This window comes from Mobula hypostoma, chromosome 9, assembly GCF_963921235.1.
Source record: "Mobula hypostoma chromosome 9, sMobHyp1.1, whole genome shotgun sequence".
NCBI classification, from domain to species: Eukaryota; Metazoa; Chordata; class Chondrichthyes; order Myliobatiformes; family Myliobatidae; genus Mobula; species Mobula hypostoma.
Window position 1 is genome coordinate 875,692 of NC_086105.1, and position 19,077 is coordinate 894,768.

The 19,077-nt window shown below is 45.1% G+C and overlaps 1 protein-coding gene across 5 annotated transcripts in view; it reads left to right on the forward strand.

Annotated features, from left to right (window-relative positions):
• The window catches only part of tspan11 (tetraspanin 11), a 121,020-nt gene extending 102,203 nt beyond the window's left edge, over window positions 1-18,817 (forward strand). For all 5 annotated transcript variants that reach the window (XM_063057564.1, XM_063057565.1, XM_063057568.1 and 2 more), the window contains one exon: window positions 13,523-18,817. Coding sequence is in view for 2 of the 5 variants with exons in the window: in XM_063057565.1 (XP_062913635.1) it covers window positions 13,523-13,540 (18 nt within the window). In the remaining 3 variants the exon portion in view is untranslated. The remainder of the gene's footprint in view (window positions 1-13,522) is intronic.
• The last annotated feature ends 260 nt before the right edge of the window (window positions 18,818-19,077 follow it).

Consider the following 19,077-nt stretch of genomic DNA (forward strand, 5'->3'; position numbering starts at 1 on the left):
TTCCTATTTACTGGCCAACTCCTCTCTAATACTGTAGTTACCCCTTTTTTTTTTAAGCATCCGTTAGTCTTGCAAGACCATGGATCTGCGCCTGGAAAGTCTTCACTCTCCAGGGCACAGGCCTGGGCAAGGTTGTATGGAAGACCAGCAGTTGCCCATGCTGCAAGTCTCCCCTCTGCACAACACCAGTGTTGTCCAAGGGAAGGGCATTAGGACCCATACAGCTTGGCACCAGTGTCGTCGCAGAGCAATGTGTGATTAAGTGCCGAACTCAAGGACACAACACGTTCCCTCGGCTGGGGCTCGAACTCATGACTTTCAGGTAGCTAGTCCAATGCCTTAACCACTTGGCCACGTGCCCAATTACCCTTACTCCACTGAAATACTGCTACGTCAGACTTTACTTTCTTTCAGTTTAATACGTGGGTAAGGAGTTGGTGTAGTAGGGAGGGCATCAGATTTTTGGATCATTGGGCTCTATTCCAGAGAAGGTTGGACCTGTACAGAAGGGAAAGTTTGCACCTGAACTACAGGTGGACTAATATCCTAGCTCGGATGGTTTGTTAATGCTGCATGGTGGGGTTTAAACTAGAGTTGCAGGGTGATGGAAACCAAAGTGCCAGAACAGTTAGTGGTGAGGTTGTGGGGGCAGATATCGGTAAGACCTCAGACAAAGTTAGGAATCAAAAGGTTGAGCATGGTGTGACTAGTGTCTTGAGCTGTGTATACCTTAATGCAAGAAGTATCGTAGGAAAGGTGGATGATAGTGCCGAAGATGAGGTAGCTGGTTTACAAAGAGGCAATGTGTAGTGAGGAGGGGCCGTTGACAGCTCAAAATAGCAGTCAACAGGATAAGTTGCATTGTAAAAGAGAGACAAAATCGAAAAGGTGAATACAGGGCTGAAGGTGTTGTATCTGACTGCGCACAGTATACGGAATAAGGTAGATGAACTTGCAGCACAGTTGCAGATTGGCAGGTGTGATGTTGTAGGCATCACTGAATCATACTGAAAGATTATAGCTGGGAACTTAATGTCCAAGGATACACATTGCATCAAAAGGACAGGCAGATTGGGTGGTGTTGCACTGTTGGTGAAAATGAAATCAAATTATTAGAAAGAGGTGACATAGGATCGGAAGGTGTTGAATCATTGTGGATAGAGCTAAGGAACTGCAAGGGTAAAAAGACTCTGATGGGATTTGTATACAGACTCCCAACAGAACTTGGATTTTCAGAAGGTCTTTCACAAACTGCCACACGAGTCTGCTTAACAAGCTACAAGCTCATGTATTACAGAAAAGATTCTAGCATGGATAAAGTTGTGGCTGATTGGCAGGAGGCCAAGAGTGGGAATAAAGAGATCCTTTTCTGGCTGGCTGCCAGTAACTAGTGGTGTTCCACAATGGTCTGTGTTGGGACTGATTGTTTTATGTTATATTTCAATGACTTGGATGATGGAATTGATGGCTTTGTTGAAGATAGGTGGAGGGGCAGGTAGTTTTGAAGAAGTAGAGAGGCTACAGAAGGACTGAAGCAGATTAGGAGAATGGGCAAAGAAATGGCAGATGGACCACAGTGTTGGGAACTGTATGGTCATGCACTTTGGTAGAAGAAATGAAAGGGTTGACTATTTTCTAAGTGGAGAGTAAATATAAAAAACTGAGATACAGAGGGACTTGGGAGTCCTCTTGCAGGATTCCCTAAAGGTTAATTTGTAGGTTGAGTCTGTGGTGAGGAAGACGAATGCAATGTTAACATTCATTTCAAGAGGACCAGAATATAAAAGCAAGGAAGTAATGATGAAACTTTTAGGCTCCTTACCTAAGAAAGGATGTGCTGAAATTGGAGAGGGTTGAAGGAGGTTCACGAAAATGATTCCAGGATTGAATGGCTTGTCATATGAAGAGCATTTGATAACTGTGGGCCTGTTTGCTCCAGAATTCAGATGAATGAGGCATGACCTCATTGAAACCTATTGAATGGTGAAAGGCCTTGATGGAGTGCATGTGGAGAGGATGTTTCTCTGGTGGGAGAGTCTAAAACCAGAGGACACAGCCTTTGAATAGAGGGGCATCCTTTTATAATGGAGATGAGGAGGAATTACTTTAGCCAGAAAGTCGTGAACCTGTGTAATTCTTTGCCACAGGCAGCTGTGGAGACCAAGTCCTTATGTATATTTAAGGCAGAGGTTGATAAATTCTTGATTGGTCAGGACATGAAGGGATACATGAAGTGAGTGAGTGGGCCAGTGAAGGAGTGGAGCTTTGAGGCTTTGACTCGAGAGGCTTCGACGAGAAGAGGCGGACGACAAGCTAGCTCGCGGTTAGTTTTTACAATGCCTCCTGAGACGGTGATGTGCATCTCATGTGAGATGTAGCAGTCTTGGGGGAACTCCCCTCTCCTGCAGAGTCACATCTGCCAGAAGTGCATACGGCTGAGTGATCTAGAAGACCGTGTAAGGAATCTGGAGCAGCAGCTGGATGACCTTGGACTTGTAAGGGAGAATGAAGGAGTCATAGATGAGAGCTACAGGGAGATAGTCACACCTAGGCTGTCGGGAGCAGGTCGTTGGGTGACAGTCAGAGGGGGGAAAGCGAAGGTGAGCAGACAGGTAGTGCAGAGCACCCCTGTAGCCATTCCCCTGAATAATAAGGTTACCGTCCTGGATACTGTTGGCGGGGACGACCGACCAGGTGTGAGCCACGGTGGCAGGGCCTCCGGCACTGAGTCTGACCCTGTGGTGCAGAAGGGTGGGACGGAGAAGAGGAGAGCTGTCATCATTGGAGACTCTATAGTCAGGGGAGCAGACAGGAGATTTTGTGGACGTGAAAAGGACACCCGCATGATTTGTTGCCTCCCGGGTGCCAGGGTCCAGGATGTCTCTGACCCGGTGCACGACATCTTGGTATGAGAGGGAAAGCAACCAGAAGTCGTGATACATGTTGGTACCAACGACATAGGCAGGAAGAGGGATGAGGTCCTGAAGTGTGAGTTTCAGGAACCAGGCAGAAGGCTGAAGAACAGGACCTCTAGGGTGGCGTTCTCAGGATTGCTGCCAGTGCTACGTGACAGTGATGGTAAGAACTGGAGGAGATGGCAGTTGAATGTGTGGCTGAGGAGTTGGTGCAGGGAGCAGGGTTTTAGATTTTTGGATCATTGGGATCTCTTCTGGGGAAGGTGGGACCTGTACAGATTGGATGGGTTGCACCTGAACTCGAGGGGGAGCAATATCCTTGCAGGTAGGTTTGCTAGCATGGTTCGGGAGGGTTTAAACTAATTTGCGAGGGGGGTGGGACCCAGAGCGATAGAGCAGTGAAAGAAGTGCATGGAGTAAAGCCAGATCTAACATATAGAGAGGCTTTCAGGAACGAGAAGCAGAATAAACGGTGTAAAGGTAGTAAGGTAGAAGGGCTGAAGTGTGTGTACCTCAATGCAAGAAGCATCGGGAACAAAGGTGATGAACTGAGAGCTTGGATATATACATGGAATTATGATATAGTGGCCATTACAGAGACTTGGCTGGCACCAGGGCAGGAATGGATTCTCAATATTCCTGGATTTCACTGCTTTAAAAGGGATAGAGAGGGCGGAAAAAGGGGAGGAGGGGTAGCATTACTGGTCAGGGATACTATTACAGCTACAGAAAGGGGGTAATGTAGCAGGATCCTCTTTTGAGTCAGTATGGGTGGAAGTCAGGAACAGGAAGGGAGCAGTTACTCTATTGGGGGTATTCTATAGGCCCCCTGGTAGCAGCAGAGATGCAGAGGAGCGGATTGGGAGGCAGATTTTGGAAAGGTGCAAAAATAACAGGGTTGTTATCATGGGTGACTTTAACTTCCCTAATATTGATTGGCACCTGATTAGTTCCAAGGGTTTAGATGGGGCAGAGTTTGTTAAGTGTGTCCAGGACGGATTCCTGTCACAGTATGTTGACAGGCCGACTAGGGGGAGTGCCATACTAGATCTAGTATTAGGTAATGAACCGGGTCAGGTCACAGATCTCTCAGTGGGTGAGCATCTGGGGGACAGTGACCACTGCTCCCTGGCCTTTAGCATTATCATGGAAAAGGATAGAATCAGAGAGGACAGGAAAATTTTTAATTGGGGAAGGGCAAATTATGAGGCTATAAGGCTAGAACTTGCGGGTGTGAATTGGGATGATGTTTTTGCAGGGAAATGTGCTATGGACATGTGGTCGATGTTTAGAGATCTCTTGCGGGATGTTAGGGATAAATTTGTCCTGGTGAGGAAGATAAAGATGGTAGGGTGAAGGAACCATGGGTGACAAGTGAGGTGGAAAATCTAGTCAGGTGGAAGAAGGCAGCATACATGAGGTTTAGGAAGCAAGGATCAGATGGGTCTATTGAGGAATATAGGGAAGCAAGAAAGGAGCTTAAGAAGGGGCTGAGAAGAGCAAGAAGGGGACATGAGAAGGCCTTGGTGAGTAGGGTAAAGGAAAACCCCAAGGCATTCTTCAATTATGTGAAGAAAAAAAGGATGACAGGAGTGAAGATAGGACCGATTAGAGATTAAGGTCGGAAGATGTGCCTGGAGGCTGTGGAAATGAGCGAGGTCCTCAATGAATACTTCTCTTCGGTATTCACCAATGAGAGGGAACTTGATAATGGTGAGTACAATATGAGTGAGGTTGATGTTCTGGAGCATGTTGATATTAAGGGAGAGGAGGTATTGGAGGTGTTAAAATACATTAGGACAAATAAGTCCCCGGGGCCTGACGGAATAATCCCCAGGCTGCTCCAGGAGGCGAGGGAACAGATTGCTGAGCCTCTGGCTAGGATCTTTATGTCCTCGTTGTTCACGGGAATGGTACCAGAGGATTGGAGGGAGGCAAATGTTGTCCTCTTGTACAAAAAAAGTAGTAGGGATAGTCCAGGTAATTATAGACCAGTGAGCCTTATGTCCGTGATGGGAAAGCTGTTGGAAAAGGTTCTTAGAGATAGAATATCTGGGCATTTAGAGAATCATGGTCTGATCAGGGACAGTCAGCATGGCTTTGTGAAGGGCTGATTGTGTTTTACAAGCCTGATAGAGTTCTTTGAGGAGGTGACCAGGCATGTAGATGAGGGTAGTGCAGTGGATGTGATCTACATGGATTTTTGTAAGGCATTTGACAAGGTTCCACACAGTAGGCTTATTCAGAAAGTCAGAAGGCATGGGATCCAGGGAAGTTTGGCCAGGTGGATTCAGAATTGGCTTGCCTGAAGAAGGCAGAGAGTCGTGGTGGAGGGAGTACATTCAGATTGGAGGATTGTGACTAGTGGTGTCCCACAAGGATCTGTTCTGGGACCTCTACTTTTCGTGATTTTTATTAATGACCTGGACGTGGGGGTAGAAGGGTGGGTTGGCAAGATTGCAGATGACACAAAGGTTGGTGGTGTTGTGGCTAGTGTAGAGGATTTTCGAAGATTGCAGAGAAACATTGCTAGGATGCAGAAGTGGGCTGAGAAGTGGCAGATGGAGTTCAACCCGGAGAAGTGTGAGGTGGTACACTTTAGAAGGACAAACTCCAAGGCAGAGTACAAAGTAAATGGCAGGATACTTGGTAGTGTGGAGGAGCAGATGGATCTGGGGGTACATGTCCACAGATCCCTGAAAGTTGCCTCATAGGTGGATAGGGTAGTTGAGAAAGCTTATGGGGTGTTAGCTTTCATAAGTCGAGGGATAGAGTTTAAGAGTTGTGATGTAATGATGCAGCTCTATAAAACTCTGGTTAGGCCACACTTGGAGTACTGTGTCCAGTTCTGGTTGCCTCACTATAGGAAGGATGTGGAAGCATTGGAAAGGGTACAGAGGAGATTTACCAGGGTGCTGCCTGGTTTAGAGAATATGGATTATAATCAGAGATCAAGGGAGCGAGGGCTTTACTCTTTGGAGAGAAGGAGGATGAGAGGAGACCTGATAGAGGTGTGTAAGATAATAAGAGGAATAAATAGAGTGGATAGCCAGCGTCTCTTCCCCAGGGCACCACTGCTCAATACAAGAGGACATGGCTTTAAGGTAAGGGGTGGGAAGTTCAAAGGGGATATTAGAGGATGGTTTTTTACTCAGAGAGTGGTTGGTGCATGGAATGCACTGCCTGAGTCAGTGGTGGAGGCAGATACACTAGTGAAGTTTAAGAGACTACTAGACAGGTATATGGAGAAATTTAAGGTGGGGGCTTATATCTGAGGCAGGGTTTGACGGTCGGCACAACATTGTGGGCCGAAGGGCCTGTACTGTGCTGTACTATTCTATGTCTATGTCTATGATACAGGGAGAAGGCAGGAGATTGGGGCTGAGAGGAAAATTGGATCAGCCATGATGAAGTTGGCGGAGCAGATTCGATGAGTCAAATGGCCTTATTCTACTCCAATATCTTATTGTCTTATTATTGATATAGATGAGAAACAAAGGACCCAATACTGATCCCTGCAGCATTCCACTTGTCAGTGGCCTTCAGTCTGAGAGGCAACCCTCTACCACTACTCTCTGGCTTCTCCCACAAAGCAAATGTCTATTCCAAATTACCACCTCATCCTGAATGCCAAGCGACTGAATCTTCTTGACCAGCCTCCCGTACAGGACCTTGTCAAATGCACAGAAATTTTGACAACATCTGCTGCCCTGCCTTCATCCATTTTCCAGGTGGATAGACATAACCTAACATGCACGAAGCCATGCTGGGTATCCTTAATAGGTCCATGTCTATACAAATACTTATTTATCCTGTTCCTTAGAATACCTTCCAATAACTTCCAACTGATAGGCACAAGGTTGGGGGTGTTGTGGATAGTGTGGAGGGCTGTCAGAGGTTACAGTGGAACATTGATAGGATGCAAAACTGGGCTGAGAAGTGGGAGATGGAGCTCAATCCAGATAAGTGTGAAATGGTTCATTTTGGTAGGTCAAATATGATGGCAGAATATAGTATTCATGGTAAGACTCTTGGCAGTGTGGAGGATCAGAGGGATCTTGGGGTCCGAGCCCATAGGACACTCAAACTTGCTGTGCAGGTTGACTCTGTGGTTAAGAAGGCATACGTTGTATTGGCCTTCATCAACTGTGGGATTGAGTTTAGGAACTGAGAGGTAATGTTGCAGCTATATCGGACCCTGGTCAGACCCCACTTGGAGTACTGTGCTCAGTTCTGGTTGCCTCACTGTAGGAAGAATGTGGAAACCATAGAAAGTGTGCAGATGAGATTTACAAGGATGTTGCCTGGATTGGGAAGCATGCCTTATGACAATAGTTTGAGCGAACTCGGCTTTTTCTCCTTGGAGGATGAGAGGTGACCTGATAGAGATGTACAAGATGATGAGAGGCGTTGATCGTGTGGATAGTCAGAGACTTTTTCCCAGGGCTGAAATGGCTAACACGAGAGGGCACGGTTTTAAGGTGCCTGGAAGTAGGTACAGAGGAAATGTCAGGGGTGTTTTTTTTTTAAAACGCAGAGAGTGGTGAGTGCGTGGAATGGGCTGCCAGCAACAGTGGTGGAATGCAGATACAATAGGGTCTTTTAAAAGACTTCTGGATAGGTACATGGATCTTAGAAAAATAGATGGCTATAGGTAACCCAAGGTAATTTCTAAGGTAAGGACATGTTCTGCACAGCTTTGTGGGCCAAAGGGCCTGTATTGTGCTGTAGGTTTTCTATGTTTCTATGACTTTTTCAGTAGCCTCCTGTTGGGTTTTAAAAGCTTCCCAATCCTCTCAACTTCCCACTAATTTTTGCTCTATTATATGTCCTCCCTTAAGCTTTTATGCTGGCTTTGACTTCTCTTCTCAGCCACAGTTGTGTTATCTTGCCTTTAGAATATTTCTTCCTCTTCAGGATGTACATATCTTGTGGCTTCTGGTGGCTTCCGATTGCTTCCAAAAATTCCAGCCATTGCTGCTCTGCTATCAATCAGAGTTCTTTTTCAGTCAATTCTGGCCAACTCCTCTTCCGTGTCTCTATAATTCCCTTTACTCCACTGTAATACTGATACGTCTGACTTTAGCTTCTCCTTCACACATTTCAGGGTGAACTCGATATTAAGTACACTTTCCCCTAAAGATTCTTTTACCTTCAGCTCTCTAATCAGTTGTGGTTCAGTTACAGCACCCAATCCAGAATAGCTGATCCCATAGTGGGCTCAACCACGAGCTTTTCTTGAAAAGTTATCTCGTAGACATTCTGGAAACTCCCGCTCTTGGAATCCAGCATCATCCAGATTTTTCCAATTTATATTGGAATTCCCCCATGACTATTGTAACATTGCTCTTTTGGCATGCATTTTCTATCTCCCTTTGTAACTTGTAGACCACATCCATTCTGCTGTCTGGGGGTCTGTATTTTACTCCTATCAGGGTCTTTTTACCACAATGGTTCAAAACCTTCCAACCTTATGTCAGCTCTTTTGAAAGATTTAATATGATTTTTACCAACAGACCAAAGCCGCCCCCTCTGCCTCCCTGCATGTCCTTTCAATACAATGTGTATCCTTGGACATTAAGCTCCCAGCTATAATCTTTCAGTATGATTCAGTGATGCCTACAACATGACACCTGCCAATCTGCATCTGTGCTGCAAGTTCATCTACCTTATTCCGTACACCGCGCAGTCAGATACAACACTTTCAGACCTGTATTCACCCTTTTTCGATTTTGTTGCACCATGCTCAATCTTTTGATTCCTAACTCTCTGAGGTCTCACCAACATCTGCCTTCACAACCTCTCCACTAACTGCTCTGGCATTCTGGTTACCATCCCCCTACGACTCTAATTTAAACCCCATCTTGCAGCATTAACAAACCTTCCCACTAGGATATTAGTCTCCTACAGTTCAGGTGCAAACTGTCCCTTCTGTACAGGTCCCACCTTTTCTGGAAAAGAGCCCAATGATCCAAAAATCTTATACCCTCCCTCCTACACCAACTCCTTGGCCACGTATTAAACTGTATAATCTTCCTAGTTCTAGCCTTACTAGCATGTGACACGGGTAGCCACAACTCTGGAAGTCCTGCCCTTTAGCACCTAACTTCCTGAACTCCACAGGAACGTCTAACAGATTCTAGATGATCACACCTATAAGAGTTCTACAGCGGGATCCCACGAATTCGATTGTCAGGATGACGTCCGCTTTACTAAAGAAATCCAGACTGCCAACAGAAGTATGCCAACAGCTTCATGGACTCCAGGCACTCCAACAGTTCCACGACCATCTGAACAGTGTCCATCCAAACATTCAATTTACGATAGTGATGGAAAAAAATGGTTGCCTCCCATTCCTGGACATTCTAGTATGACAGAAATTGGCTGGTAGCCTTGGACACGGTTGTCTACCGGAAACTCATTCACACAGATTCATACCTCAACAATAACAGCCACCATCACGCCTCCCAACATAGAGCAGTTCTTTCTACTTTGATTAACCACACAAAGACTATTTTGGACCAGGAGAGTCTCCTCGGGGAAATAAGATGATTACACACAACATTCCTACAGAATAGCTACTATGAGAAGGAAATCAATCAGTCCCTTAAAAGGGCCAATGGAAAAACCAGGAAACAATGAGGAGGAATTCGTCACTACTGCTTGTCTTCCCTATTATTCTACGGTTTCTGGAAGGATCGCCAGGATCCTGAAATACCGGATTAATACAATCTACAAACTCATAAGGAAGCTCAGGTCACAGCTTATGCGGGTCAGAGATGACCTGGGACTTGGGTCAGCTGGTGTTTACAGGATTCTCTGTGAATGCGGAGCAGCATATATCAATCAGATGGATGCACGGTGGAAACTCGCATCAAGGATCACAGGTTGTGTATCTGTTTGGGTTACCTGAAGAAATTGATGGTAGCAGAACATTGCATTTGCAATGACTATAGGATTGACAACAACGGCACAAACCTACTGTGCAACGCCAATGGCCTGGTAAAGGAAGCCATTGAAGTAAATCTAGGGGGTAAAAATTTTAACAAAGACGATGGTCTTGCTCTAAGTAAGAACTGGAATTTGATTGTAAACAAGGCAGAAGAGTGGAAAACTGATTGGATGAGGACTAATGATGGACTATAGGGGTACAAGTACCACCAGACTAGACATGCCCGGGCATAATCCCTGAAGATCCCAGAGTTTGTCATCGAAACATTGGTTACAGTCAATATCTATATGTATATGGGTTATGACCTCTGATTGTTCACCCTCCCACTTAAAAATGCTGAGGACTCTATCCGAGATGTCCCAGACCCTGGCACCTGGAATCCAGGAATCTCGTTCTCACCCAGAGCCTCCTGTCTGTTCCTCTAAATAGCAAATTTTCTATCACCACAACATGCTTTGTCTACCCATTTTTAGATTATAAAGACACGCAGTCCTCTTTTATTGTCATTTAGTAATGCATACATTAAGAAATGATACAATATTTCATCTGGTGTGATATCACAAAACCCAAGACTGAAAAAATTGACAAAACCACATAATTATACATATAGTTACAACAGTGCAACAATACCATAACTTGATGAAGAAGTCCATGAGCACAGTAAAAGTTCAAAGTCTCTCAAATGTCCCACATCTCACGCAGACGGGAGAAGGAAGAAAAACTCTCCCTGCCATGCCAAAGTCTGACTCTGAATCATCCGAAAACTTCGAGCTCTGATCAGCTCTCCGACACCAAGTACTGAGCGCCATCTCTGTCCGAACGATTTGACCTCAACCTCGGTCGCCAACAGCAGGCAAAGCCAGGGATTTTGAGGCCTACCCTCCGAAAGATTCCCGACCACGCAGTAACGACAGCAGCAAACAAGCGTTTCAGAAATTTCTCCAGATGTTCCTCTGTGCTTTCACGTCCCTCTCCATCAAATCAGAATTGTCCACAGCCCCTATTTAACAGATGCAATATCATTTTTCACCGGAGGGCTGCGCAGGTGCGCTGCTCTGCTCTCTCTCCTCCCGCCGAAACTTTCCCTTCAGAGTCACAGAGCCAGACTCTGTACCGGAGGCCTGACCACTGTGACTTTCCTCTGCTAGCTCAACCCAAAAGTATTCAAAGTGATATACCTATTGTTGAGGGAGGGGCACTCTGCACTGGCTCCTTAACCCCTTTACCCTCCCTGACTATGATCCAGTTTCCTGTGTCCTGCACCTTGGGTGTAAATACCTTTCTACATGTCCTATCTATCACCCCATCAGCCTCCCGAATGATCCGGGGTTCATTCAGTTCTTTGATGCAGATTGTTAGAAGCTGCAGCTTTTTCATAGGAAATTCGATGAATTATGGACCTGTGTTCCTAGATCCCTTTGTTCTACCACACTCCTCAGTGCTGTACCATTCACCGTGTAAGACCTACCCTGGTTGATACTACCGAAGTGCAACACCTCGCACTTGTCTGCAATAAGTTCTATCTTCCATTTTTTCAGCTGGTTTAGATCCCTCTGCAAGCCATGATATCCTTCCTTACTGTCCACTACACTACCAGTCTTGGTGTCATCTGTAAATTTGCTGATCCAGTTAACCACATTATCATCCAGATCCTTGATGGGAGATGACAAACAACAGAGGACTCAGCACCGATCCCTGTGGCACACCACCAGTCACAGGCCGCCACTCACTTAGGCAACCATCTACTGCATTATCTCAATCTTATTTATACCTTTCCTGTAGTAGCTGACCAAAACTGCACACGATACTCCAAATTTGCCTCATCAACTGACTATAGAACTTCAACATAACATCTGATCTCCTGTACTCAATACATTGATCTATGAAGGCCAATGTGCCAGAAGATTTCTTTATGACCCTGCTACCACTTTCAATGAATTATAGGCCTGTATTCCCAGATCCTCCTTCTGCTGCACTCCTCAGTGCCCTACCACTCACTGTAGGACGGGTAGGTGGAAGTGAAGTGTGAGGGTTGGGAGGGGGAGGACCGAACTTCATCCAAATCCCTGCCACTCAGTCTGGTAAAGCAAACAGGCCCCCACCATAAAAGAGAGAATTCTGTGTCATCAATTTGAGGCTGAATTGTGTGTGTGGTGTGCTGACCACACTGGCCACCAGTGATCCTGCCACTGATTGTGGGCTTGCTGGCTGACATCCGCTGTGTGAACTTTCTGACGACCCTGTGTGTTACCTGTGGAAACTGCAGGTCATTCCCCACTGTACCCCTGCCACTCGCCCACTGACTGATGAGTGTGCCGTACTCACATAAATACCCCGTGTGAGTGCTTCATGATCTGTGCGTGGATATTTCTAAGGGACCCTTGTTCAGTTGGGCGGATGCCTCTAACCTCCCTGTTAGAACCGCTCCCTTCCCTGACCTCACTCTGCCCACAATACCACGAACAAATTGCTGCTGATGCTGGAAATCTGAAGCAAAGCCAAAGTGCAGGAAACACTGAAATTGCTCTTTTCAAGAGCATCACAGACTTCACCCCCAGCACCTCTCCTGATAATCCTGCCTCTCCCCCATCTCCCACCACTCCACACCTGCACCTTGCTTGTACCCTCTTTATCCTCAATACCCCTAACCCCACCCATCTTCGGCAACTCACAATAACCCTCTTTCACCTCCCTCAGTCTGGCCTCCCCCACACCCACCTACATCACCCCACCTTCCCCTTGCTCTCTGTCCCCAGTGTGTTCCCTCCACTCTCCCTTCCCTCCACTCTCTCTCCCCCTTCCCTCCCATCTCCCTCCCATCTCCCTCCCCTCTCCCTCCCATCTCCCTCCCCTCCACTGTCTCTCCCATCTTCCTCCCTCCCGATCAATCCCTCTCTCCCCTCTCCCTCCTGCACCCTACCCTTACTCTCTGTCCCCAGTCTGCTCCCTCCCCTCTCTCTCCTCCCTCCCATCTCCCTACTGCACCCACATCTCCCCAGGGGCATGTGATTAATCAGTGTTGTCTGGCTGTTTGCTGTTGGGGTGAGTGTCTACTGCTACCTTCAAAATTCAAAGTAAATTTATTATCAAAGTACGCACAATATGTGCACCTTATGCTACACTAAGATTCATTTTCGTGCAGTCATTCACGGTAAGTAGAAACAAATACAATAGAATCAATGCAAAACTACACACAGCAGAGATGAACAGACAACCAGTGTGCAAAAGACAACAAACTGTGCAGATATAAAAAGAAAATAATAATAATAAATAAATAAGCGATAAATATAGAGAACATGAGATGAATCCTTAAAAGTGAATCCATAGGCTGTAAAATTAGTTCAGGGTTGAGACGGTGAAGTTATCCCCTCTGGTTCAAGAGCCTGATGGTTGAGGGGTAATAACTGTTTCTGAACCTGGAGATGTGAGTCCTGAGCATAGCCTGACTGGTGGGAGTCCTTGGTAATGGATGTTGCTTTCCTGTGACAGCCCTCCTTATAAATGTGCTCAATGGTGGGGAGGCTTCACCCATGATGGACTGGGCTGCGTTCACCACTTTGACCTTCTGTTGACGGGCAACACTTACACTTGCTGATTGGATGTTAGTTGGGTTAGTAACTCTGTTACTGCAATGTTCTTCACTCTTCTCATACAGGTTTGTGGAGCGAGGTGACCTGTTGGTGTCGAGCGGATCCACGCCAGTAGCTGATCCCTGTGGTGGGGATATGCTTAGAAGTTGCAGTATGTTTACTGGCTGCAGAATGTAGGAGCAAAATAATATATCAATCATTTCTAACCATAATGTGTAAAAATCCCAGTTACTGTGCCTCGTTCAGTCTGACGTTGAATTAACATAGAGCAGGTATCAGGGTGGAAATGATTAAAGTTATATCTGCATGTCAAAATATATCACACTGCCTAACACTAGCTGTGTCCAATACCACACTAGCTTACAGCAAAATGTAAAGTTACTGACACAGGCAATGGACATCAGCCATTTGGTGCATTGAACGTGCTGTGCCATTCACTGATATCAAACATGTCATTGCCTTAATCGGCAGCATCTCCCCACCCTCCCATAAGGTCATTAAAGACAGAAGCAGATTTAGGCCATTCGGCCCATTGAGTCTGCTGTGTCATTCCATCATGGCTGATTTATTATCCCTTTCAACCCCATTCTCCTGCCTTCTCACCATAACCTGTGATACCCTGACTAATCAAGAACCTATTAACCTCTGCTTTAAATATCCCAACAACTTGGTCTCCACTGCCAGCTGTGGCAATGAATTCCACAGATTCACTGCCCTCTTCCTCCTCATCTCTGTTCTGAATGGACATCGATCTATTCTGAAGCTGTGCCCTCTGGTCCACCCTGTCTAGACCTTTCAATGTTCGATAGATTTCTGAGATTGCCCTCATTCTTCTAAACTCCAGTGAGTACAGGCCCAGAGCCATTAAACACTCCTCATACATTAACCCTTTAATTCCTGGGATTATTCTTTACACCTCCTCTGAACCCTCTCCAATGCCAACACATCATTGGGGCCCCTTCTGGGGGAGGTACAAAAAGGACAGGTTACACCTGAACCCAGAGAGGTCCAATATCCTAGCAGACAGGTTTATAGAGCTATTAGGGAGGGATTAAGCAAATCTGGCAGGGAAATGGGAACCAGAGTGATAGGGCTGAGGAACGGGGAAACAGAAATGAGTCAAAGATAGCATGCAACAGAGATGATAGAAAAGACAGGCAGGAGATAAGGCATAATCACAGCCAGGGGATGACTTACAGGGCAATAGAGATGTGGTGCAGTTAAAACAGAAAACAACAAATACTGGACTGAAAGTGTTATATTTGAATGCACGCAGCGTAAGAAATAAAATGGACGATCTTGAAATTCAGCTGCAGATTGGTAAGTATGACTTTGTGGCCACCTCTGAAACTTGGCTAAAGGATGGCTGCCATTGGGAGCTGAACATCCAAGGATATACAGTGCATCAGAAAGATAGGTTAGTAGACAGAGAGGGTGGTGTGGCCCTGTGTATAAGAAATAATATTAAATCATTAAAGAGGGATGATACGGGATCAGAAGGTGTAGAGTCTCTATGGGTTGAGTTAAGAAATGGCAAGGGTAAAAGGACCCTAATGGCAGTTGTACACAGGCCTCCAAACAGCAGCTGGGATGTGGATTACAAATTACAGCAGGAGATAGAAAAGGCATGTCAGAAGGGCAAAGTCATGATAATCGTTAGGGATTTTAACGTGAAAGTGGATTGGGAAAACCAGGCCAGTACTGGACCTCAAGAGAGAATTTGTAGAATGTCTAAGGGATTGCTTTTTAGAACAGCTTGTTGTTGAGCCCACTAGGGGATCGGCTGCACTGGATTGGGTATTGTGTAATAATCCGAAGGTGATAAGAGAGCTTAAAGTTAAGGAACCCTTTGGGAACAGTGATCACAATATGATCGAGTTCATTTTGAAATTTGAGAAGAAGTTAAATTCTAATGTGTCAGTATTTCAGTGGAATAAAGGAAAATACAAAGGCATGAGATGGGAGTTGGCCAAAGTTGACTGGAAAGAGACACTAGCAGGAAGGACAGCAGAACAGCAAGGGCTGGAGTTTCTATGAAAACTGAGGAAAGTGCAAGACAGATATATTCCAAATAATAAGAAATTTTCGAATGGAAGAAGGACACTACCGTGGCTGATAAGTGAAGTCAGAGCCAAAGTAAAAGCAAAAGCGAGGGCATGCAAGGAAACCAAAGCTAGTGGGAAAATAGAGGATTGGGAAACTTTTAAAAACCTGCAGAAGGAGACCAAGAAGGTCATTAGGAAGGAAAAGATGAATTATGAATGGAAGCTGGCAATTAATATCAACGAAGATACTAAGTATATAAATGGTAAAAGTGAGTCAAGGGTAGACATAGGACCAATAGAAAATGACGCTGGAAATATTGTAATGAGAGATGCAGTGATGGTAGAGGAACTAATTGAGTATTTTGCATCAGTCCTCCCAGTGGAAGACACCTGTAGTATACCGGTCATTCGAGATTGTCAGAGAAGTGAAGTATGTGCAGTGACAATTTCAACTGAGAAGGTGCTCAGGAAGATTAATGGTCTGAGGGTGGAGAAATCTCCTGGACCTGATGGAATACACCCTTGGGTTCTGAAGGAAGTAGCTGGAGAGATTGCGGAGGCATTAACAATGATCTTTCAAGAATCGATAGATTCTGGTATGACTGGAAAATTGCAAATGTAATTTTGCTATTTAAGAAGGGTGGGAGGCAGCAGATAGGAAACTATAGACCTGTTAGCCTGACATCAGTGGTTGGGAAGTTGTTGGAATTGATTGTTGGGGATGAGATTACAGAGTACCTGGAGGCACATGACAAGATAGGCCAAAGCCAGCATGGTTTCCCGAAAGGAAAATCCTGTCTGACTAACCTACTGCAACTTTTTGAGGAAATTACAAGCAGGATAGACAAAGGAGATGCAGTAGATGGAGTGTACTTGGATTTTCAGAAGGCCTTTGACAAGGTGCCGCACATGAGGCTGTTTAGCAAGATAAGAGCCCATCGAATTACAGGGAAGTTACTAGCATGGGTGGAGCATTGGCTGATCGTCAGAAAACCAAGAGTGGGAATAAAGAGATCCGATTCTGGCTGGCTGCCAATTACCAGGTCGGTGTTGGGACCGCTGCTTTTTATGGTACATGTCAATGATTTGGACTATGGGATTAATGGATTTGTGGCTAAATTTGCTGATGATACAAAGATAGGTGGGGGAGCTGATAGTGCTGAGGAAGCAGAGAGCCTGCAGAGAGACTTAGAGAGTTTAGGGGAATAGGCAAAGAAGTGACAAATGAAATACAATGTTGGACAGTGTATGGTCATGCACTTTGGTGGAAGAAATAAATGAGCAGACTATTATTTAGATGGGGGAGAATTCAAAATACAGAGCTGCAAAGGAACTTGGGAGTCCTTGTACAAGATACCCTAAAGGTTAACCTCCAGGTTGAGTCAGTGGTGCAGAAGGTGAATGCAATGTTGGCATTCATTTCTAGAGGTATAGAGTATAAGAGCAGGGATGTGATGTTGAAGTTCTACAAGGCACTCATGAGACCACACTTGGAGTATTGTGTGCAGTTTTGGGTTCCTTATTTTACAAACGATATGCTGACATTGGAGAGCATTCTGAGAAGATTCACGAGAAATGATTCCAGGAATGAAAGGGTTACCATATGAGAAATGTCTGGCAACTCTTGGGCTGTATTCCCTGGAGTCCAGGAGGATGAGAGGGGATCTCATTGAAACATTCCAAATGTTAAAAGGCCTGAACAGATTAGATGACAAAGTTATTTCCCATAGTAGGGGAGTCTAGGACAAGCGGGCACAATTTCAGGATTGAAGAACGTCCATTTAAAACAAATGCAGAGAAATTACTTTAGTCAGAGGGTGGTAAATCTGTGGAATTTGTTGCCACGAGCAGCTGTGGAGGCCAAGTCATTGGGTGTATTTAAGGCAGAGATAGATAGGTTCTTGATTAGCCAGGGCATCAAAGGGTATGGGGAGAAGGTAGGGGAGTGGGGATAACTGGAAGAATTGGATCAGCCCATGATTGAATAGTGGAGCAGACTTGATGGGCCGAATGGCCTACTTCTATATATTATGGTCTTAAATTAGATAAGGGGCCCAAAACTGTTCACAATACTTACCAGTGCTTTATAAAGCTTCAGTGTTACATCCTTGCTTTTATTTTCTGGTCCTCTCAACGTTAATGCTAATATTGCATTTGCCTTCCTTAGGAGCTTACTCGCCCTACAAGTTTAACCTTTAGGTAATCCATACCCATAGCGATCACCAATGTGGGTTCAACAATCCATTCACTTTGGTGTCCAGACAGTTCCTGGACGGTCCCTTGTGGGTGATGTCTCCATCTGGTTTCATGGGTTCTCAGATGACTGATGAGGCCGATGTGAAAACCAGAGACTGGGCAGGAGATGTCTGACGGGCTGGATGGTGGTAGTCTGTGAAGTCCTCACTCCTCCTGCCTTCTCCGCTGGGCTCCTGTCTGCCCCTGACACACCATCCCACCATTGTCAGTGCCTTCTCCCCTTCTCAAAGTTCAAAGTAAATTTATTATCAAAGTATGCATATCACCATATACAACCCTGACATTCACTTTCTTGCAGACATTTATAGGAAAGTAATGAAATATAATAGAATTCAAGAAAAGCTATACATAAATATAGACTGACAAATACTCTGTGCAAAAAAAAAAGACAAATTGTGCAAATAATACTGAGAAGATGAGTTGTGGACTCCTTGAGATCGAGTCTGTCGGTTGTGGAATTAGTTCAGTGTTAAGCTGAGCGGAGTTAACCAATGGTTGAAGGGTAATAAATGTTTCTGAACCTGGTGGTGTGGGACCTGAGGCTCTCTACCTCCTATCTGATGCCAGTAGTGAGGAGAAGGCATGGTCTGGATGGTGGGAGACTTTGATGATGGAGACTGCTTTCCTTGTGCCAGCGCTCTGTGTAGATGTGCTCAGTGGTGGGAAGGGCTTTGCAGCTTCTCCACTTTGAGGCCACAGGGGTTGAGAATTCCCGGGAATTGTAGGATGTTCCACATCATCAATGAGGCATATTGCTGACTCTTTCCCTCTGTCTGCCTGGTCATCTTGTCTCCATGTGACAGAGACCTGAGGTGAGTCATGCCTCAGTAAGCCAGCATTGGTCTGAGAGTTCACATCCTTCTAATGAATGTTAGTGATTTTATGCGGCCGGTGTTGTGTATTTAATATTTCAGTAATCTTGTATATATATTGATTGATTAAGTGTCCTTGTTTGTTTAAATAATTTATTTCTAGTTATATGTATAAGTACGTGAATTGAAAATGTCGTCATGCTATGACATGACACGCAAGCACCTTGCTTAAAGTAAACATGAAGTTAGACTCTCATTTGGACTCGTGTCTTCCTTTGAATTAGTTTAACGTTTTGAAGTTATTAAACATAACATTAATGATGAGGCATTTTTAAACCAAATTCAAGATGGCTACCAACCTGTCGAAGTGCAGGAAAACACAGCGAAGAAGAGCAAGTGAGAAAAAAACAGCCCAGCATATGCAGAGACAATCAAGTTTTAAAAAAGGGCAGCAAATGGAAGAATTCATGGGTTCATGAAGAGTGAGTACTGGGTGATCATAATCAT